Source organism: Typha angustifolia, chromosome 6 (genome assembly GCF_048772165.1).
Source record: "Typha angustifolia cultivar Huaian chromosome 6, ASM4877216v1, whole genome shotgun sequence".
NCBI lineage: Eukaryota > Viridiplantae > Streptophyta > Magnoliopsida > Poales > Typhaceae > Typha > Typha angustifolia.
The window spans coordinates 2107766-2131750 of record NC_133244.1 but is presented as its reverse complement, the minus strand read 5'-3'; the positions used below and the strand labels follow the sequence as shown (position 1 = coordinate 2131750).

General features: G+C 39.4%; 1 protein-coding gene across 1 annotated transcript in view; it reads right to left on the bottom strand.

Moving 5' to 3' along the window:
• Positions 1–2696: 2696 nt before the first annotated feature.
• The window catches only part of LOC140760772 (brefeldin A-inhibited guanine nucleotide-exchange protein 2), a 34702-nt gene continuing 13413 nt past the window's right edge, over positions 2697–23985 (bottom strand). Inside the window, exons 7-11 of the mRNA XM_073097775.1 lie at positions 17431–17936; positions 17024–17345; positions 16513–16888; positions 15661–16349; positions 2697–3715 (exon numbers count right to left, since the gene is read on the bottom strand). Of these exons, the coding sequence (XP_072953876.1) occupies positions 3104–3715; positions 15661–16349; positions 16513–16888; positions 17024–17345; positions 17431–17936 (2505 nt within the window). The 3' untranslated portion in view covers positions 2697–3103. The remainder of the gene's footprint in view (positions 3716–15660; positions 16350–16512; positions 16889–17023; positions 17346–17430; positions 17937–23985) is intronic.

Below are 23985 nucleotides of genomic sequence, written 5' to 3'. Positions count from 1 at the left end.
ACATCGGCAGTTGGGTGTTTGTGAGGGTGCAACTGTATTGACAAGTGACCTTGCGTCAGATGCGTAATGAAAAGTTAGCTCATCGCTACTTTGGTTTGTTTCGGGTGTTAGAGCGTATTGGTCCGATTGCTTTTCGTTTGGAGCTGCCAGAAGGGTCGAGAGTGCATCTTGTATTTCATGTTTTTTTGCTGAAGGAGTGTATTGGAGATCATGAGATCGTTAGATTAGTTCTACCAGAGCCATTGGAGAAGATAGAGATCGTAGAGCCAGTTCGTATACTTGTTAGGCGCCAACGATGACATGGTACCAGATTAGAGATGGAGATTCTAGTTGAGTAGCTTAGCAAGCCATCCGATGAGGCGACTTGGGAGTTGGAGACTGACATTTTGGAGCATTTTCCCGACTTTACACCTTGAGGGCAGGTGGGGGAAGCGTGGTGGGCTAATACACTTAGTTAGGATCTTTTATTATTGTATTAGTTGTTTATTTTTATTATTAAAATTCCCGTAGGTCGCGTTCGAACGCAGATGGGGTCGTGCTCGAACGCCCTTGCGAACTCCTACATCAGGTTCACAAATACAGAGAACGCATAATGTGCATTCGAACGCGGTCGAGCGAGTTTGAACGCCTACATCGCGTTCGCACATATAGAGAACGTCTTTTATGCGTTCAAACGCGATCGGACGCGTTCGAACGCAATCAGCGGGAATCCTCTAGAATTAGGGTTAGTTATTGTTTTAGGACTTGTTGGCTAGCCTTTATAAATATGTGAATGGCAGCCAAATTCATTATGGAATTGGATTATTGATTTCTTGCCTCCTCCTATCTTCTCTCAAGACTCTCTCCCTTTTCCCTCTTTACCATCCTTCTACCTCTACCGTTTGGCAAGGTTTCTCATAATTTCTAATCTATCTCGTCTGTCGAGTCACCCTCTTCTTTGGGATCTCGACCACTTTGTTCCCTTCGTCTACCTCCCTTAACTACATCCACCTTCACCTCCATACCCATCTATAACCCTAACATCCACTTTACCCGTCACCACCACTATCACTCATGTTATTTCATATTTTCTTCCCAGTTTTAGTTCAAATCTGCAAAGGGCATAAATACGAATGTTGTAGATCAGGAAGTTACGAATCTAATTCATTTAGTTTCGTAATTTTTTAACTAACGAAGAATATTTGATGAATATTTTTCCATGGTTGTGTGGACTGATTCCTATACTACATCTAAATTTTGAAGGAATCATTCCATAGCTGATCTTTTGGTACCGTAAACCATCAGGCCGAAACTTTGGTAAGTTGTTTTCCTAGAAGTCAGCAATCCAATGCAACAAAAATTATGATTACCAAATGCGTAGATTAAAAGGTATGATAGAAATACTGACCGAAGATTAAAAAGTGGCGAGATGGACGTGGATGGTGGAAAGTGGAATAATAGCTAGGGTTAAAGAGTTTTTTTGGAAGGTGATAATGATAGACGATAGTAGAGATGAAGCATAAAGCAAGATGAGAGAGAAGAGGGTAGATCCTCGATCCTTGATAAGCAAAGAGAAACAATCAAACTTAGGGAGGAAGAAGATAACGCCTAATAATGATTACCGTGGGAGGAAGGAGATAGAAGAAAAGGAAAGAGAAACAGAGAAAAAAAAAAGAGAAATAGGAAGGAAAACATCAATAATCTTTAATAAATTCAATAAAGCTACCTTCGACATATTTAGAAGCTAACCTAACAACCAAAACAAACAAGAAAAAACCCTAATATAATTCATCCTTGTTGTGAAGCGTTCAAACAGGCGTGAGACTATTTGAACCCACAAAAATAGTGTTCTATATATGCAGGCGTTTGAACAGGCCATCCTAACATTCAAACGCATAAAGTAGTGCTCTATATGTGCAAAGAAGTGCTGGAATTCAAATGGGGCATTTGAATAGGCTTTCAAAGCGTTCGAACACCTAGCCAAAGAACCTTATTTTTTTCAAAAACAAACATGATTCTGTCTTAGGCAAATTGGTCATCTTTGTACTAAGGATTTAGGGTATTTAGATTAAGGGAACACCATTTAAATCAGTAATGTTTGTCTGTGGCTTATAAAACACGAACCAGTAAATCTTTTTAAATATGCACTTAAGCTCGCAAGCTATTATAAACACCATATAATATTTATATACTATAATAATGATCACCATCATAACAAAAATATATTATTTTTATTTATCAAATTTACATATCATCTATTTCTTTCCAAAACCAACAAGTTTTTTATTTTTTCAAATCACATTATAATTAATAAATATACTCTAGAGCTAGTTCAAAACCAACTAGTTTTAAAATACATAAATCAAGAATAAAAACTGAGCCTAGCTAATCTAATTCAAAGCTTAGCCTCAAACCAAAATATGATAGCAGGCAACAAAGTGATTCTTGCCAGTTATAAGAACATTGACTTCCGTTGTCTCATGATGGCCATTATAAACCACATAACGAGAATTAAATTGGTCAATTTTTAAGGTCATCCTATTGAAAGTTGCGAGATAAATAAATAGAAGCAAACTCCAGGTTCTTCCAGATATTTATTTTACATGATATATGATGACCATCAACTTTGAGCTCATAGTTGTCTAGTACAGTTCCCTGCTAAGGCGTTAGGAGTTCATCCCAAAACAACAATATATGGTTTAATTGAGACACCATGATTTCTCACTCTCAAACAACAATAAATTATGGGAATGATCCCTAATGATAATATTGGCCAATTGTCTTCCTCGTGATTACATGGTGCCCGATGTAGTGGTAGTAGCAGAAATGCAAATAGAAAGGACGAAGAATAAATTATGTAAGCAATTATAGAAGCAACATAACAGGTGAAAAAATATATCTTACAGAGAACTGGGAAACAACATCAAACATCTTCTCATTAAACCTAAATTCCAAATCGAAGACCAACCACAGCAATCAGCTCTCTGCATGCACAAGCTGCCCTAGAAGCAGCCTATCCCTTGAAGATAATTACCAGCAATGGAAGAAATTGAACAATGGGAAAAGGTGGTAACTTGACCAACTGAAACTATATCATACACGTCGAATATTACTCTTATCAGATTCAACAGGACTGAAGCAAGATTGGGCCTACCCATGTACTAAGCATATCACTGAGTGCAACCTGTACCTCACTGGAACCATGCTCACAGCTTATGAGACCTGAGAGAAGGGGGAAGAATTGAGTTAGGTGCTTCTCGGAGGAATCTCCCAGACCACATATAGCTTGCAGAGTTGCCACTACTAGGGGGCCCCGAGCTGCAAGTTCTCTTCGTTTTGCAGAACCAACAGGGATAGACCGATGGAGTGTTGGTTGGATGCCACTCGAGTTCTGAATAAGCTGAGCTGGTTTTGCTGCACCAAGATACACCTGTAATACCTCCCTACACAGCTCAACAAGATAACCCTCTACTTCTACATCCCCATTCAGTGTTTTTTCTGAGTCAATGTTTTGAAGAAGGGTGAGACATAACTGATAAGATTCATTTTCGAGGCGTAACAATGGTGGGTCCTGCATTTGGGTAATAGAGCCGACCTCCTGCAGCTTAGACCTCAGGTTATTATCACTGTTTATCTTATAGGCATGGGCTGCTACAACATGCAAAGCTTCGAAGAGAACAACTGTGTTCCTCACCGACAACTGGTCTCTGTACATGTTGTATATTTCCATCACAGCCTGCAGGAAATTAGTAACATGGTGAATTTTCATGATGCAACGGCATTTCAAATTAGATAAAGCGCAGACGAAGAATATCTTCTCATTCTAATTGATGACCATAAGGAAAGCAGCAAAAATATGATGCAATTTAAAATTATCAACTACAAAATGGGAAGGCATGAATATCTCAAAAGAAATTACGAGGATATAAAATAACTAAGGTTCCAAAACTCGATATCCGAATCGAGATCGACCATCTAAGATATAATACGTATCGGCTATATTAGCCATACCGGCCACCCATATTGAATCAGACTATTTTTTAATTTTAAAAATTCTAAATATTATCTAAAAAAATTTTATGAATTTAGAAAAATGATAAGAAAGTAATAATTACATACATATGAAGCCTAAAAACGAAAAAATATATTAATATACTCAAAATTTTGATGAACACTGAATTAGTTCTCCTTTCTCTTTTGCTCTCTTTCTTTTCTTTCCTCCCTCTATTACTCCCAAGGTTAAAAAAAAAATCTAATTTTTTTTCTTTCTTCTCTCTCCTCTCTCTCTTCCTCTCACTTATGCAAGCAAATTTCCTTGCATATTTGTTTTTCTGATTTTATTTTTTTCATTTCTTCTCTCCCTCCTCTTTCTCTCTCTTCCTCTCTTATTGCCGCAAAGCAATTTCATTTCTTTTCTCCCTCCTCTATTCTTCCCTCTCTCTATTACTCCCTCTTGTCTCATTCTCTACGCTCTCTCTCGTCTCTCTATCTAACTTTGTTACTGCAACAGAAAATCTAAAAAGAAAAATAGAGAGATAAAGGCAAGAGAGAAATAAGAAAGATGGGGGCAATAGAGAGAAGAGGGGGAGAAAAGAGAAAAGAGAGAGGGAGAAAGAAGAGAGAGACAGGAGATCTAAAAAGTAAAATAGAGATAAAAGGCAAGAGAGAGAAATAAGAAAGATGGGGGCAATAGAGAGAGAAGAGGGGGAGAAAAGAGAAAAGAGAGAGGGAGAAAGAAGAGAGAGACAGGAGAGCCATATCACGGACCGAATAGCGTTCAACCCATATCCGGATCCATATTTTTAGTTCGGATATGAATTCGGATACAAATATTAGACGGATTAAATTTAAAACTATATCCTAACTAAACAAATACGGATATTTTTCGAATAAAGAATCAGATCTTAAACATATGTTGATCGAATTTTAAACAAATTATGATATTTAATTTAGACATAATTAATACAAAAATATTATGAGTTTCAAAAAAAAGAAATTTTTTGTATGTCAAATACATATAAAATTAGAAAAATTAATCTCTACAAATAATATATAACACATCATTAATAATAATATCAATATTCACTACTTAATAAGCAAATTAAAAACTATAAATCATTCAAAAAAATATGCGGGTAAACAAATATCCGATATTTGTATCCGTATCTGAAAATTATATCCGACTTGTATCTGAATCTAATATGATTCGGACTTCACCGATGTCGTCTCGAGCATGAAGTCACTTTAGGAGTGTCTTTGTTTCCTATTTTAGTGTTTACTTTCCATGAAAATAAGTTTTCTGTAAGTCGCGTTCGAACGCAGGTGAAGTGAGTTCGAATGCGGTTGTGAACGGGATTGTGCACGTGGGTGAAGAGTGTGCATTGTGCGTTCGAACGCCCCGTTCGAACGCACTGTGAACGCCTACATCGCATTAGCAAATCTAGAAAAGTGAAAAACAGGCGCATTCAATCGCGCATTCGAACGCCTGCATCGCATTCGCAAATCCAAAGAGAGCACACTCGGTGCGTTCGAACGCAATCGGGTGCGTTCGAACGCGATCGGCGAAATTGTATTATTTAGGGTTAATTTTGAATTGTTGGTTAGCCTTTAAAACGATATGAATGGCAACCAGAAGTCATTATTGATTATTAAGAATTGAGTTTTGCCTTATCTCATTCGTCTTCTTCGCTCCCGTTCTCTCAATCCCCGGCGACGCCACTTCTAACCTCCCTCGACCGGCCAATCACCCTAGTCCCTTAGAGGCGGCCCTCTCCTCCCCCTTCTTCCAATTTATCCAACACTTGCCCTAACTCTTCCATCGACCATAACCCTTCCTCCACCACTTTTCACCGGCGCCACACCATTAACGCCGGTCCACCACCAACCACCATTACCTAGGATCATGTGCCTCCATCCACGGATCCTAAGCAGACCACCCTGACCTTCGTCCACTAATCGGACGATATCTCGAGATCCCCACATCCAATTCACCTGAAACTAGATTTGTTGGAAAGCTCTTTTCTGAGGCTACAACATATCAAAATTTCACGTCAATCCGACGATGGCATCTTTCGAGATCTTATTTCAAAGTTTCGTGCCAGATCTAGCTTAGTATCAGAGCCACCATTCCTCGGACACGCACTTCCTATGACGACAACTAGATCCATGGCTGCACGGTGAGATGAAGAAGAAGAGATTCTCCCAATAGAGGAGGGGGAAACGGTTGTAGGGACTTCCACCCGCGGAACTGTCCGATCTAATCGGAATACGAAAGAATCTAGTGTTCAAGTCGTGTTGGGGTCTCTTTCCGAACAAATGGCCATCAACAACCAGATGATGATAGAGATGATGCGAGAAATACGGGCGACAAGGAAAGCAATGGCGAACAGGAACGCACCATCGACCCCACGACGTGAGTCTACTTCCATGAACCCACCGCCACCGGTTCAGAATTTGCAACCACAAGAGCCTCTGCTGCCACCATCCTATAGGCAAAGGCAAGCAAGGATGGTTACACCAGGCCCAGTTGCAGGTGAACCCATCCGACGAGCAAACCACTATAGAGACCACCTTAGAGATCAAGATCTATGGGTGGGTCAATACGATCCAAAACCACGACGAGCTAATCAAAACCGAAGGAGGGATCATCAACCTTTCATGGTGCATCCTCCCCCGGTTAGACGAGAACTTGGACATGATCGGAAACAAGACAACGGCATCCGTGGACAAGTCGTGCGTCTCGAATTTCCCAAGTTCAAAGGTGGCGATCCAATCGATTGGTTGTACAGGGCAGAGCAATTCTTCGCATACCAAGATACGGCGGAAGAATACAAGGTGACGCTTGCAAGCTTCCACCTTGAGGATGCAGCGCTTCATTGGTTTCGAGCAGCCAATGCCATTGAGGCTATCAAAACTTGGGCTGACTTTTGCACCGATATCACACGACAATTTGGAGCGTCGGGGTATGAAGACTTTAATGCTCTCCTCTCAAAGACGGTGCAAAAGACCACGGTTGGGGCATACCAAGAAGAATTTGAGAGGATTAGTAGCCGATGTCATCCACCATGGACGGATCAGCAACTTCGCAACACCTTCATCTCCGGGCTGTGGGGAGACATCCAAGCTGATGTGAGGGCTTTAAAGCCTAGAACCTTAAAGGAGGCCTTCAAAGATACGGTGCTTATGGAAGACAAACATAGGGCCATGAAATTACACCTGAAACAGAGTTGGACAAGCCAAGGAAGCTGTAAACAAACTCAACCAACAATAGCGGCAAGAAATATTACTAGAGTACCGAGAACCGCTGCTGTAGTGGTACCTCCTCGAACACCTTTAAAGCCATCCCAAGATGTGAAGTACGCACCTAGAGGTCCAGGACGAGCACTCACACCTGCTCAAGTGGATGAACGAAGAGCCAAAGGCCTATGCTTCCGTTGTGATGAGAAGTTTGTACCCGGGCATCGTTGCGCTAAACCAATGGGAATAGTGATGCTAATCGATGGATTGGAGGAGGCTGAGGATGAGTTTGCAGCTAAAAATGCAGGTGTGGCTGGGCAACAAGAAGTAGCTGAGGAGCAACCCGTGGAGGACATGATAGCCGAAATCTCCCTCCACGCTTATTCGGGGATAGCTGTGCCAAAAACCTTGTGGGTGAACGATGTAGTTAAGAAAACCACAGTGAGAATCTTGATTGACACCGGGTCCACTCACAACTTTATTGACAAGAGGCTTCTTAGGAAGATTGGGCTCGAGTCGGAACCCACGGAAGGGTTTGACGTGACGATTGGAGATGGCACCACCTTGTGAGCGGATTTTATTTGTGGAGGTGTGGAATTGAAGGTGCAAGGCCAAACTTTCACATTGGATCTTTATCCATTGGCCTTGCGAGGAGTCGACATCGTTTTGGGGACTCAATGGCTTCAAGGCTTGGGGCCATAACATTTGATTTTTCAAACCACACACTGACATTTCGGAGGAATGGACGGAGGGTGCTGCTGGATGAAAATCAACCGCGGCAAGGGCCGACATTACAACCACTTATGGGTTTTCCTTGTGCAAGGGACCGAGCTCTACTATTGCAAATGGCTGTTGCTAAACCAGAACATCCACCACCAAGGGAAATAGCCTCTGACATGCAAGAGCTGCTGTAGAAGTTCCAAGATCTCTTCGAGGAACTCCGAGGACTGCCACCGACCCGTCGGCACGACCATCACATCCAGATCATTCCAGAGGCTGAACCAGCAAATGTTCAGCCCAATCGGTACCCGCATGTCCAGAAGGAAAAGATCAATAAATTGGTGGTGGAAATGCTCGAGCAAGGGATTATTCAATCGAGTAGAAGTGCCTACTCGTCGCCGGTGCTGCTGGTTCGGAAGAAAGACGGGAGTTGGCGGTTTTGCATCGACTACCGAGCCTTGAATGCAATTACTGTCAAGGACCGGTATCCAATACCGGTGATCGAGGAGTTGCTGAATGAGCTCACAGGGTCGGCCTACTTCAGCAAACTTAACTTAAGAGCAGAGTACCATCAAATCCGAGTCGACCCTGAAGATGTGCACAAAACGGCGGTCCAAACTCACGATGGCCACTATGAATTCCGAGTCATGCTGTTTGGGCTCACCAATGCACCGGCCACCTTCCAAGGGTTGATAAATGACCTTTTCCGCCCACTCTTGCGTCGGTATGTGCTCGTCTTCTTTGATGATATTCTAGTGTATAGCAGAAATTGGAGTGAGCACTTGCGGTATGTGCGGGAGGTATTAAATATCTTGCGACAAAACCAGTTAAAAGTCAAGATGAGCAAGTGTCTTTAGGGAGAGCCACGAGTGGAGTACTTGGGGCATATAATCTTAGCAAAAGGAGTGGAAGCCGATCCAAGCAAGATCAAGAATATGGTGGACTGGCCGATTCCTACTAATCAGCGGGAATTGAGGAGAATCCTTGGGTTGACGGGGTACTACCGGCGATTCGTTGCCAACTACGAAAAAATTGCTGCCCCACTAACCTCCTTACTTAGAAAAGGTGGGTTCTAATGAACATGGGCAAAGCGATGGAGGCCTTCGAAGCCTTGAAAACAGCTATGTCTACCGCTCCGGTTCTAGCACTACCGGATTTCAACAAGCCCTTTGTGGTGGAATGTGACGCTTCAGGTGAGGGCATTGAAGCAGTTTTGATGCAAGATGACAAACCCGTGGCATATATGAGCGAAGCATTGTCAAATCAGTCACGACAGCTATCCACCTACGAGCGCGAAATGCTAGAGATTCTACACGCCATCACCAAATGGCGACCCTACTTGATTAGCCAACGGTTTACTATCCGCACGGACCAGCGTAGCTTACCCTACTTCATGGAGCAACGTGTGCACACCCCAACCCAACAACGGTGGGTCACGAAACTCCGTGGGTATGACTAGGAATTAGTCTACAAAAAGGGGATTGAGAATCGAGCGGCCGATGCTCTTTCGCGCCAACCGGACACAAGTGAGCTTGCCTCTTTTTCAGCACCAACATTTCCTATCTTCAGATATGTGGGGAACCAATGCAGAAGATCATACCATGGAGGAGCTTGAGTCAGAGTTCAAAGATCGCTTCCCAAATTTCAAACCTTGAGGACAAGGTTGCGGAAGCGTGGTGGATTGATACGATTCGGACTTCACCGATGTCGTCTCGAGCATGAAGTCACTTTAGGAGTGTCTTTGTTTCTTATTTTAGTGTTTAATTTTCATGAAAATAAGTATTCTGTAAGTCGCGTTCGAACGCGGGTGAAGTGAGTTCGAACGCAGTTGTGAACGGGGTTGTGAACGTGGGTGAAGAGTGTGCATTGTGCGTTCGAACGGCTGTGAACGTCTGCATCGCGTTCGCAAATCCAAAGAAGTGGAAAATAGGCGCGTTCGAACGCCTGCATCGCGTTCGCAAATCTAGAGAAGAGCGAACTCGGTGCGTTCAAACGCGATCAGGTACTTTCGAACACGGTCGGCGAAATTATATTGTTTAAGATTAATTTTGAGTTGTTAGTTAGCTTCTAAAAGGATATGGATGGCAACCAGAGGTCATTATTGAGTATTGAGAATTGAGTTTTGCCTTGCCTCCTTTGTCTTTTTCGCTCCCGTTCTCTCAATCCCCGGCGATGCCGCTTCTAACCTCTCTCGACCAGCCAATCACCCTAGTCCCTTAGGGGCGGCCCTCTCCTCCCTCTTCTTCCAATCTATCCAACACTTGCCCTAACCCTTCCATCAACCATAACCCTTCCTCCACTTTTCATCGGTGCCACCCCATTAACGCCGGTCCACCACCAACCACCATTACCTACGATCACGTGCCTCCATCCACGGATCCTAAGCAGACCACCCTGACCTTCGTCCACTAATCGGACTATATCTCGAGATCCACACATCCGATTCGCCTGAAACTAGATTTGTTGGAAAGCTCTTTTCTGGGGCTACAACATATCAAAATTTCACGTCAATCCGATGGCGGCATCTTTCGAGATCTTATTTCAAAGTTCCGTGCCAGATCTAGTCCAAATCAGAGAATTGAAAGAGATCGAACCTTAGCCTAAGGGGAGATCGTATCAGAATCCGTATCCGGGTTTTTTAAAAAAATTCTATCCGTATCCAAATCGGATAAGATTTTTTTATTCGAATCCAATCCAAATCGAGTCGGATAGCAGGTCGGGTCAGAGTTAATCTGACCCATTTTCACCCCTAATCATATCAGGCGGGATTGACCAATATGGCCAATTCCAAACCGATACGAACTGAGTATCGGCCGATCTGGCCGCAATTTGTCCTCGACCATGGATTTGTTTTGGCTGATCCCACTTGAGATCGGCTGAAACTTGGAACCGTGGGAATAACATAAGTTTTTGAAATTTCCAAGCAACAATTAATTGGTAGGCTTGAACTATACTTCGAAGAGAGCACTATCTGCAAATTAACATAAGCGCTTTTGTAGTAAATGTATGATTAAATGATAGGAGTTACCTTGAGATAAACAGCTTAAAAATGAACATACAATAAATGTACAAACTAACAATTAATAGTGGTACAACAAAGATATACAGCTTAGAGAACACTCGCTTGACTGATGAGGGCATTAGACCTAACCATGTACTGGACAAATGGTCTCCATATATAAAAGGAGACCACTAGATCAGTATAACTTTATCTTAGTTAAGACCTCTAGTTAGTCACTTTGTCTTTTTCTATTTTCTAGTATTTTCGGAGTATTCTCGGACTAATTTCCAACCCATTAGTCATTTGGTATGTTTTGACTTGTATTGGTCATGTCGGGACATTGTTCACTTAGGGTTTTATGTTGACACTATAAATATCTAAAAGACATTTTGTTTAGACAATTTTTGATGAAATAAAGACGGCTTGAAGCTTTCTCCAACCATTTCGTGAAGATCCCTTCCAGTGTGAAATTGGAACCTCAGTGTGAAGCCTAAGGTCTTTTTCCATAGATCTGGTATCTTCTTTTGTTCCTTCTGTGTCCTTCGATGTTTCCAAGACATTGCGAGACTTCTACAACTCTACTAAGAGCCTGGCCTCTCGGATATTTTGACCCGGACATTGTCGACTTCTAGATCTGATCCTTCATATTAGATTTCAGATTTCATTTTCAGATCCAATTTCAGCACGGCCTTCCAATCGTGGATTGAATTTCATCTTCCAGCTATTTCAAACTCAATCAACTGGTATAATGACTGGTACCATCTTTTTGGGCCTCACTAATATGTTATCCTTAGATCACTGTGACCATCTATTGTAACATAGTTTCATATGTTTATTTAGAGGACTTTTATTTGACTAGTTTAATTTTATTTAAATTATTTATTTGCTCATTTCTCTTAATTTAGTCATTTGCATATTTGCATATTGTAACAGGACAACTTTTTGATACGAGCCGGATCAAAGTCGTATCAAAAGGAATAAATTTGCTTGAAAAATAAAACTTTCTGCCGGAATGCGTTCGGACGCCTATACACATTCAAAAAGACAGAGAATGGGATTTGCACGTTCGAACGGCCTTAGGCCTGTTTGAATGTGCCTATTCGAACGCCTGCCCGCGTTTGCAAAGACAGAGAATGGATTTTACGCATTCGAACTATTTTGGGTACGTTCAAACACGCCGCAACAAGAATGCTTGGTTTTTAGGGATTTATTTTAGTTGTTTGGGTAAAAAGGGTGGCCTCTAAATACCGTGGAGTGCACCCTAGTTGGATCAATGTTGAAATAAATCTTCTTTCTCCTTACCTCTCTTCATCTCTCTTCCTCCTAGTGCCCTAACCTTCTCATCGACCCTTAGCCGACCTTGGTTAGATCCTTCCTCCTCATCTGTCGTTGCCCTACTGCTTCGATGAGCGACCCCTTCTTCCTCCTCGTCCTATCTCTCCCCTATCCACTTGCATCCCCATCTCCATAATCATCCCACCTTCATCTCTTTCCACCATCATTAAAAAGCTACCTTCAATCCAAATACTCAACCTAATACCCTCATTAGTCCAGTTCGTAACACTTTTGCAATATAAGGTTACATCAACAACGCATAACTATAGATCGGGAGAGATAAGAAAGATTTTGACCCCATAGATGCTGATTTTTCTCAAAACAAGGAGTCCTATAATGGAGGAAATGCAAATCGCTGAGAATTGCTTGATAAGAAAGAATATCTTCCTTGACCTTATAGATTTATTGCTGAAGAAGTTGGAGTATGAGGGACTCAAACTGCTAGAGAAGCACAGCATGGACATAGAGATACTCGGATAGAATATGAAGACTCAGATTAAGAGTTTGACCATCTCATGTTAGGTCGAGCTCATTAAAGCCAGAAGAAGAGTTAGATCTCCGTAGGCTAAGCTAGTGGTGGTCATTTGGGTATTGAACGAGGACAACTAACTAGTCGAGCTAGATTTTCGTGATCAATTACTAAGCGAGATAGATTTTATGATTAGTTACTAGTCAAGTTGGATTTTTATGACCAATTGATCTCTTATGAAGGTTTAGATACAATTGACAATAAAACTATAGATAATAATGATGAAGATAACGATGGTGATAATGATGAGATTCTATTTAAGACTAGTGGCCGTGATAATTGGGATAAAATATACATCCCTGCTATACAAACTTTCTCAGAGAGGTATTGTTTTTACAGAGAAAAATAAATTTATATATCTCACCCAAGATCAAGACCATAAGACTAGACGTAAATAAATATAAAGCAAAATTTATCAAAGATAGAAGAAAGAAAAGTGATCATCTCAAGCTCAACATGACTATAATCAAATGAGAAAAATACTTGAGTATATAGATAGCAGGATATTAGGGGATATGAGTAAGGCTGTCAAAAATTCTGTGGGCTCGTGAGGCTTCTAGGCTTGGCTCAAGCTCTAAATAAGCCAAGCCGAGCAAGCACTGGCTCGCTCAAGCTTAGCTCGATTAGGCTCAAATAAATTATATATATATATTAGATTTATAACTGTTGGATCTTAGATCCAACGATTTATATGATATGTATAAGTTATGAAAAACCCTAGCCTCTAAACATTCTCTCCCTAAAATTTCCATCAACCAAATATCACCATCGAAATCCTCCCCAAACCTTCGTCCTCTTTGCCCACCTCCACAACCCCTTGTCGATGGTGATGTGAGAGGCAGCGGCGAATCCGACAACAAAAAGGAAGACGCAATAGTGGAACTGAACATTGAGTGGAGCATTGCTGGGATGTCGATGTGGTGCACGGTCCTCGTAGAGGATTGAGCCGACGCCATTGTGCCACTCTATATCATCGAGGAGTGAGTCTGCTTCTTGCCTAAACGGCCGCTCCATCGCTATCCTCAACCCCGATGCACCAGTGAGATCTCTCTCTCATTAGGGTATTTGTTCAAATAGTTAGTAATTGACATCCGTCACCGTCCTCAAACCCCCACCCCCCAACCACTTCATTTGCGAGATCTCCCTTTGGTTGTCGAGCTCAAGCTCGACCCAACCCTTGTGCTTTTCCACCTCTCGAGCTGAGCCTAGCTCAGCTCGTTCACACCCTTAAACATGAGCTAACAGAATGATGAGTTTATTATCATCATATCAATCGCATCTACTAAAGCCACAATAGTCTTATTATACTCAATATTCACAATCTATATATACATATAGCATGCTTGTGCCAATGCCGATCATTTCGATGCATGTTCAATATCTATAGCACATCATAGGAGATGTAAAATCCACATTTACATAGAAACTATGTAAGACATTATAAGAAACAATACTATCAATAGATAAGTTTTGAAGATTATTGACAATATTTAATACAACATTCTCGTGTTATTCTTGTGCCTGCAAATAAGATCTTTAATCCTTCCCACTGTTTTACATTCACCTAGGTATTAACTTCTATTATTATTGAACTATTATATATTAATTAATATATTCAATCATATTATGTGTTTAAGGCGTATCATTGGGATTACCGAGGGCATGTCAGTCGGCACACCCCATACCAATCGAGGATCAGCATGGCACATGCCTTCGGCATGACTATAAGAGTTCAGATACATATATCTGAATGAATGTTTAACATGTTAAGGATAAGACACCCCTTTGAATCCCCTGTTCATACTGTATATCTCCTCAATATGCCATTATACTAAGATATACTGATTTAGACTTTTAATAACATATGAATATAGCTCATATCCTAATCAATTTCAGTGGCATTAAATAACAATGTCATAAAATATATCATTTGTTTAATATATGTATTCAAACTTGTTTCAGCATAGAAAATTGTGCACAAAACTTGTAACAAGGATAGTCTGATCAGTATATAAATTAAGTATTTCTTATTACAAGCAAGTAGTTGAAGTTTGAACTATATGGTAAAAATGAACAAACTTGACATACTAAAATCTTGATGTGTTGTCTATGAGCCCACCAATAGCCACAGTAATTAGGAGAAATCTAATTAAAGCCCACGAATACTAGGATAGCAATAAAGAACTATATCTGAAATGTGGCACATTGAAAAGTATAAATGAAATATTAATGATTCTTTTGTGCTTCCATGTTCCACTTGAGTTATTGAAGTACTAGAGAATAACATTTTGAATACAAGTGGCACAAACCATGCCAGCATCTTGTCGATACAGTGGGCCTACTGGCATAGTGCAACCTCTTCCAATGGAACTTATATAAGTCCCACATTCCCATAGCTGGGAGGGGATGGGGGGTTGGCTGCAATCTCAATGTCAATGATGTAAAAACCCCGCAGATCACATGACCTATAGGGTTTACAGGTCAGGAGACATGACGCCTTTGATCATGCAGACCAAGGAAAACAAGTCCCACGGATCGCCAGATACAGAATAGACTGCAAGAACAATGTCGCCTGAAACATAAAAAGCGTGCTACAGAATTCTACTCCTATAATACCTACTCCTATTCCTGAACCTCTTTTCTTTGCTCCAAGCTGGTCTCCTCTTGCATCCGTGAAAAAAAAACTGGGCCTTCAACTTCAACTCTGTCTGGCTATGATATTAAATTTTCTTGGATTGAGTTCTTTGACAAGATAAATTCATTTTATTATAGAGTATAAAGAATCTGATTATTACTTTGCTACCAAAAGCAAAAGGAAATGGAAGTCAAAAAGTCTTCTATGCAAGGTAAAAGTGTGGACCTGAATTAATAGAAGTTGAACGGCAGCTCGACACTTGGCATCGCTGATTGCAAAATACAAGTTCCTTGATCTCTGGCCTTCGGAATCATCATCTTCAGATGCCGTAGATTCATCAGTACTTTTCCTGTAAGAAGGATTCCCATTTTCTCTTTGTAGATTTTCAAGATAGGCTCCAGATGAAATATATGAAAAATCAGGAAGTGTTGCCGTAGCAGCTTCTTTCAAAGATAAAACCACCTCTAGCCACTTGTCCTCAGCAAAAACTGACCCTGCACTGCTCATCAAACGAACAAATGCAGCAATTCCAATGCCAGCAAGGCTTTGATGGGGACGCTTGATAAAACTTGTCAGCAATGTGAGCACCTTCTTCAACAGTGGATTAACTGTATCATAAAACTTTACAAAGAGATCAACAACAAGCTGGAGGGCCAGTGTGCATGTTTCATAAAGCCAGGCATCTTGATCTAATTCAGTCATATCACTTTCAGAACCTTGCCCTTGCAAAGATCCCCCAGATGGATCAATAGCATGCCTTACATAGTCAAATATTGGAAAGAGGACTGAATCAAACACTTTTTCCCATAATGGCAATGAGAACAGGTGACCATGATTTCTTAATGTATCAAATAGAACCTGCAAGGCACTTTTTCTGATTTCTGGTCTTAAGTCAAATGTAAGTTCAGATAAACCTGCAAAATTTCAAGGTAAAAACAAATAAAAGGACATTACCATCACCAATTCAGTGTAATAAGCCTACATGGAGCATTAAGGAATGTAACTACAACATGCTGCAAGTATCAGAGAATGCTCCTAACCATGCATAAGTATAGAGACCAGATGTTATCTGTCTACCTGCTAACAATGGGAACCAAAAATGCAGATGATCATCTTTGTCAATGAGCAGTGAACCCTCTTGTTTAACATCTTTCAGTATGTGTGGTGAAGATGGACCGCTACTAGAGACCTTTTCTTTGGACCTTGAAGTGAAGCCAATATCACCTTCTGCAAGCTTTGCCGCACAGAACCGAAGAAAGCCAATCGCATTGAGGCTGATGTCCTTGTTAAACCTACTATTGGTGAATGCTATAAGACAGTTAACACAGTCAGTGAAGGTAGTTGTTTCAGTTTCAGTAATGTAGGGGAAGTAGTCCCGTAAAATTTTTTCAATAATCTCGAAGGCCAAAAGTACGATATTTTTGTGGTCATCATAAGATGCAGTTGCAAATACCTGCAAAAATGTTATGTACGAACTGATTAGGTACACAAAAATGAACAGAAAATAGTCTTCAAAGCAACTGTTCTCATGACTTCATATGAACAGTCCTTTAGAAAAAAAGAAGAGGTGAGGACAAGAAGACAATACCATGAACATGCTTTTCCATCCAGATTTCACATGACTAACACGAGCCAATACCATTTGAGAGACACATCTAATGATCAATTCTCTAATTTCAACAGCTCTGCTCTTGCGCATAACAATGACAAAAGGCTTCATAAATTCATTTTGGAAATTGTAATTAGCCAGTTCTTCTCGCTCCAAGAACTTCATTGCTAACTGCCGCAGGGAATCCATGGCAAAAATTGCAATCGAGAGGTTCTCAGAACAACCAATGGTGACAAAAAAGTCAGACAACACGTGCCAAATGCTTGACCAAACAAGCCTGATGCGATTCATGTTGTAATGCCTACACAGAAAAATTCAACAATTTAGAAAAGAATAAAACGATGTTTCTCCATAACCATGGTTATGACTTATAAGTTTATTCTTACGCAATCTCAACAATCTTCGTAAGACTAAAAACACGTGGATCAGATGCAGACCGCAATTCTTCCATTGACACCTTGCAAAGTGCTTTAACAAAATCAATTATAGCCTCACTATTCAAATTTTGACTTCGTACAAATACACGGTTCATTTCAGCAATTCCAACTTGTTCCAGCAGATTGAGGTTGGAAACCAAGTTATTCATTTGCTCAGAGGTAACAATTCCAGAAGCATAACCACCAACACCAGCACTATCATAGGAACCTCTTCTGCCAGATGGAGCAGCATTTGGATTCCGACCAGGTCCCTTTTTCTTTAGAACAGGAAGCATTGATGACTTAGGCTGTCTAGATCTATCAAGTTCTGTCTGTTGTACTCCAAAAAATGTTGCATCTGGTGGAGCACCTTCCCCGAGAAGATGCAAGTGTTCAAAGCGAGAAACACATGTCAAAATATGCTCCCATGCTTCTTGCAAGTAATTACCATCTTCATCGGCAATTAAAAGAATTGCCTGCAGAAAACTCAAAACAGAATAACATAGGAAGATAAGTGAACATTCTATTATGTTCAAACATAAGAAGCCAAAAGAACTGCTAAATTGACAGTTTACTCCAGGATATATGTCATAATTCATTAATAATCCTTTGCTCCATGAGCATAAAAGTTCTAATCAATTTGAGTTGTGACAAAGAAGGTCAGCTATTTGGAAGTCACATAGAAAGGCAATTCTTCTTTTTGTTTGCCTTTCAGTACTTGTTTCAATTTGTAAAATGATGAAAGCTAGAATAGGATCAACTTCTCTGACAGAAGTATATGATGAAAAAACATGTATAATAAGGTAGGACATCGTTTAGAAATTTATATACCTAAAGTATATCTCCTAGGAACATCTTTTTGATGTTCTGTTTTCACCTATTCCAAATTTTGAATACTCTATCTGGTACACAAAGACATTAAGCACCAAGCAGGCAATGCTATGTAACTATGCATGCCAAGTAGGCATATATTGCTTCCATTATTTGATTGATTTGGGCAAATCCGGATTATTCTAGAAATATAGCTGAATTGTTAAAGAGAAAATTCCATCTGCTGAGGTCCCAATGACTTAACCAAGAATCCATCCTCAGGAAGCACTATCTGAACACCTGCTAAATAAATTCACTAAATGTAAAGTAGCTTATGATTAAAAAAAAAATAACAAACACAAGCACCAATAGCTGATTGGATTCTCAATTTCAATATTGAAATCATGTGAAGAAGAATCAGTCTTTTACAAGTTATTGGGTCATATCAAATAAGCTATCTCATCTGCTTCAGAACACTAAGGCAAGATAACAGTGATTTCTCTGACCTTGATCTGCATTACTTAGCTTAATTTGTTTGACTAGACTATATACCAGAAAAAAAGGGTATAAGGCCACTGATTAAATTAAGGCTAACATCTGCAGAATCTAAATATAGGAGATTGTTGTCATTCCTCTTTGAACAAAAGAAGCTCGGACCTAGATTTTGTTCGTCTTACTCAAATGAAGACTCCAGTGATCCACCTTGAAGTTTGAAAACAACATGCTTACATATAGGGGTTCTATAAGCTGCTTTGAAAATTACTATGTCGCAAGGAACAAGATGCATTGTAATCCTCATGAATGTAAAAACTACCAGTATGTAGCCATGCACCCTCTCATGAAAGAGTAGATTACTAGCAGTACTAGAATCTCATGATATCATTTGTTTTTTTTCTGCATTAATTATTTGAATCAACATTCAAAGAAAATAAATATGGATATTCGTGAATCCAGCCCATGCCCATATTTGTGTTCAGGGCTTCAGAATATATGCTTTACCAATTTTTCCAGTCAACATAATCATAGTTCAGAATGGAAGTGGATGTGATATATGGATTTGCCACTATGCAATCCATATCCAATCTGTCTTCACTATCAACACTATAGTGAAGCTATGTTGAAACTATTAGATCTGAAAGCGTCATGCCACTAATTTAAAGTGATTCATGAGAGACTTTTACTTTTGGGCAAGACTATCTACTTCCTAGTTATCTTACAGCATCTTGACAAGGATTATCACATGTAATCTTTCCAGCAAATCATACGGCACTTCATTTAAACATAATTGTTAATGTCCCTAGTAAAGTGATAACAGAATTGTAACACTATTTTAATTGACAATCCTGGCTTATTACATAATTTTCTTTTCTTATTCTAGTTGAAGAATTACTTTACATACTTTTATCAAAAATGTTGAAAGAGTGTAGCCATCCAATCTGACAAGACAAATTTATTTCTCCAACCAAAGTCAGATCAAACTAAGTTCTTTTCTTCCCTTGGCACTTGTCTCTTGTTATTCTTATATCTAAGAGCTACTATAAACTCGAAAGAACAATAACTACAGATTTTCTCTGAGCATGTGAGTTAGTGCATTAGGATACCAACACCAGTAAAATAAATATTACAAGATATTCCTGTGAGCATAATTGCCCCAAAACCATTTGTAAGGCGCATTGCAGATAGAACCATTGTTTTCATATTATTACTTCTATATGCTTATTTTTGAACCACCTTGACTTTTAGGCATCATCGTAGGTATCCTCTTACTATAGTGTTAGGTAAGCCCTTGTCTGCCTATCTACTGCCTATAATCTCTCAAAACTTTGGATAGAGGATTCCATGATTTCACTAAATTGTGCTTAGTAACACATAGGACAACAATACTTGTAGTGGTAGTGTCTAGTAGATTCAGCACTATTCTGTAAGTCTACTTCAACACCAAGCTATTTTTAGGGTCCACCAATATGACGCCTCTTTCCAATTCCCCTGCAACAATGTATTTCCTACTCTCAATGACTACAACTTTTTGCCAAGTCAAATATCAGACAACATGAAAATCGTCTTTTCAGGACTAATCACTTAAAAAAAACCTAATTATTCCGATCACATTCTTATCAAATGATTTTTCATCTACATGGAAGTTGATGAGCTAGTTTCATATTATCAAAATGAAGTCAAGTAACATAGTTCTGATCATGAATGGCCCTGCTGACCGACACGGGCGGCATACTAGCACATGGCACGAGGAGTGCCGCACGACACCACTCCTAATAGTTCCGCTGCTCACCGTCAACCTCGTCGTTGAGCTACCCATTGCCGATCGTCGTTACTGTCGCCTATCGCCATTGCCCATGCCAACCAGTGGTCGGCACGGCCATCGTTGGTTCCAATATGCATGTACCATCGTCCATTAGGTTGCACGTGACAATTATAATGAGGATACAATCACAACCAAGGTTCATCGGATTGGCTAGTTTTGGTTAAATCGGGCTAGATCCATTATGGATCTAAAATTACACTCTTTACTCTTTTCTTCTCACTCTCTCTCTCACTCCTTTCACATTTTCATCTCACTCTCTCACTCTTTCTAACGGAGAGATCTAGCTCCAACAAACTCCAATGAACTTCGACGAACTCTGGTATATAATTTTTTAATTTTATTAAATTTTTTTCTCTCAGTTTTTTAATTTTTTTTACTCTCTTTTTCTTCTCTTTTTCTTCTTCTCTTTCACTGCACCATAATTTTCACTTTTTTTTAGTTTTCTTTCACTCTCTCTCTCTAATCTCTTCTTCTTTCTGGTGAAAGTCAAGAAGAAACTTCTTTTTTTCTTTTGATTTTCTTCTCTCTAATCTTTTCATCTTTTTCTTCTCTTTACTGATCTTTTTTCCCACATAATAGCTCTCCAAAATCCAAATTATTCTTTACCAAATTTACTAAAATTGTATATTTGCTGAATTATTTAATTCGCTGAAATTGTGATTAAATGTTTGCTGAATTATTTAACTTGCTGAAATTGAGATTAAATATTTGCTGAATTATTTAATATGCTGAAATTGAGATTAAATATTTGCTGAAATTATATTTTGATTTTTTTTGAATTATTTAATTTGCTGAATTGTATTTTGAAATTTTTGAATTATAATTTATATTTTAATTTGGTATCTGTTTAAGTGCTTACATTAAAATTAAAATAGCTTCAAAAGAAAAGTCATAAAATACCAACATTAGCTGACAATATTGCATTGCTCTTAGCTAAAAAAAAAGCGTGTCAAACGCAACTGCTGTAGAAACATTACATTTTTTTACTACCTTGTTTGATCTAAGACTTTATGCTGAGAATAGTAGTAACGGGAACTGACTTTGTGAAGCGCATATACGGGCATTTGAAAACCCACAATTTCCTATCTACATATACAAAGAGGTTGTAGATAATCAAATTTAAGAAAGTTCCAAGTTAATACCTTGTGACACAATCGGGCATCAGTTTGCTGTTATTAGTAAAGATGATAACTGCTAGAGACGACCAGATGATTTGACAGTATGTACTTGATATCAAATGGAGCAATACCTTATGCTGACGATGGTGATTTCAGTCAATTGACATGTTTCACAGCTCACAATTCTGAACACCGGGTTCAACATTTTCCCTAACCTAAGGGAATTGATGTGGTCATCACTCATCAAGCTCCAGTGGACCCATTTTTTTCATTCTGACTCAATTAAACACCAGTTTGGTTCTTTAGTCTCAATTTACAATAATTTTGGCTCTATGGGCTCGAATTAATTCAGTTTTGGTTGATTTAGTTATTTGAGCCAGCCAACTTTCATTTCATTGGTGCTAGCCTAGATATGGGGTTTTCAACATAGTCTTAGGTAGATAAGGAATTTTGGTTAACTTTGAGTTACAAAAGGGTTTCGAGGGGAAGAAAATTGGCCACTTAAGGAGCATATTTGGTTTGTAATTGTGTTCCCCAAGTCTCGGAACTAGCACTTGTGGTTGTGGACCTTGTGGCACCCAGTAATAAGCAATCAATTAAGGAATTCCAACTTGATTAGGGTTTCCAATTGAATCCTAACTGATAACTTACTTGAGCTCTGATGTTTCAATTAGGACTCCAATATTTCCTAAGTAGAAACGCCACCAACCTATAAAGGAATATACCATGCAGCAGCCCTGTAGAGAAATATTACATGCACAAAAAGTTCCCTTACCGAGTCATTTGTCTCACTTATTCAGTCCGTATGGCTATCCTTTTGGTCATATACCCTTTCTCCTTTTGGTCATATACCCTTTGCTCCTTTATAATGTTTTCGATGCTCCTGATGCTTTCCAGAACAGATGTCACCTCGGTGATCATGCTGGAAATATGTTGATATCATTGTTTTAAAAAACTTCCGCCATAATGCATAGGCTTCCATCTTAAATAAAGTATAACTAGGCTCCGCCTTAGTCACGTCTAGGTGATCATCTTAGCATCTCATATCATATTTCAATATGTAGATTGATTTTCAAATCCAAAATTATTGTACATGTTGATGAATTAGTAGATTTGAATAGCTTACTATAGTTCTTAACAAGAATACATTAGTATATTGTTTAGATTGTAGGTATTAATTTAACATTTTCTCTAACAATTATTTCTTTTATTTGTTTATTTATTAACCGTCTTGAAGCTGGGTGCCCGCCTAGGCATCCGTCGAGCGCCACGGCACTACATGATCCCTTGTACGCCCATCTACCACCTACAGTCCTTTAAAACCTTGGTTGATATTAAAATTGTCGTCAACTATGAAGACCCAAAGAAAATAAATTGCGGGCTCCACTCAAACTCAACATCGTCAACCACCAGCCCTACCTATCCTCATGGAAAATCGCTATTGCAAGTCCTCTTTGTCAATTGAGAAACTCATAAGAGAAGAGAAAAGGACTGTTTGATCTTCCCCTATCTCAAAACCGTACCCTCAACTGTGTTGTCTCTCTCTCTCCCTCTCTCGCTTGTCAATAGCCACGCAAGCCTGTCCCCCTCTCCATCTCATCTCCTCCCTCACACACTATCTCTCACTTTCCTCCTTTGCCATGAAAATGGCAGCACTACCTATATGTTGAGAAGAATAGCATAATCATGGTCCGAAGTATCAGTGGAGACCAATACATATCAGTATCAGACCTTATTGATCCAAAAGTAGAGCCGAAACTAGTTTTCCTTAGTCTCAACTCAATATTGGTTGTATCGATCCTGTATTGATCGTAAACACAAAACTTTAATTATTTTACTTTTATGCAGACGAAATGTAGAACACAACATAAGTTGCATCTAACCTGAATACAACTTGAGACATCAATTATTGATCTCGTTTTTGCCCACTACATTTCATGTTTCCTTACTATTTTTCTCTTCGTTTTTGTTGTTATTCTTTTTTTTCTTTACTCCACCTTTTTAGCTTTATCTTTTAACCACCAGATGCTCATCTCTTTTTCAAAGGTGATTGTTAACCTCATCTGCAAAAGGCTTCTTACCATCTATGAACATAGGTATTTACTGAATGCATCCAAAATTTGACATTGTTATTAGTATCTTCACTCTTTGTATTATATTGTTATTATCTTACATAAGTCATTTAAATTTTTTCTTACCTTTATTTTCCTCAACTTCTAAGATTTTTCTATGTTTCATATCATTCTTTATAAGTTAAGTAATTAAAATAGTCCAAAA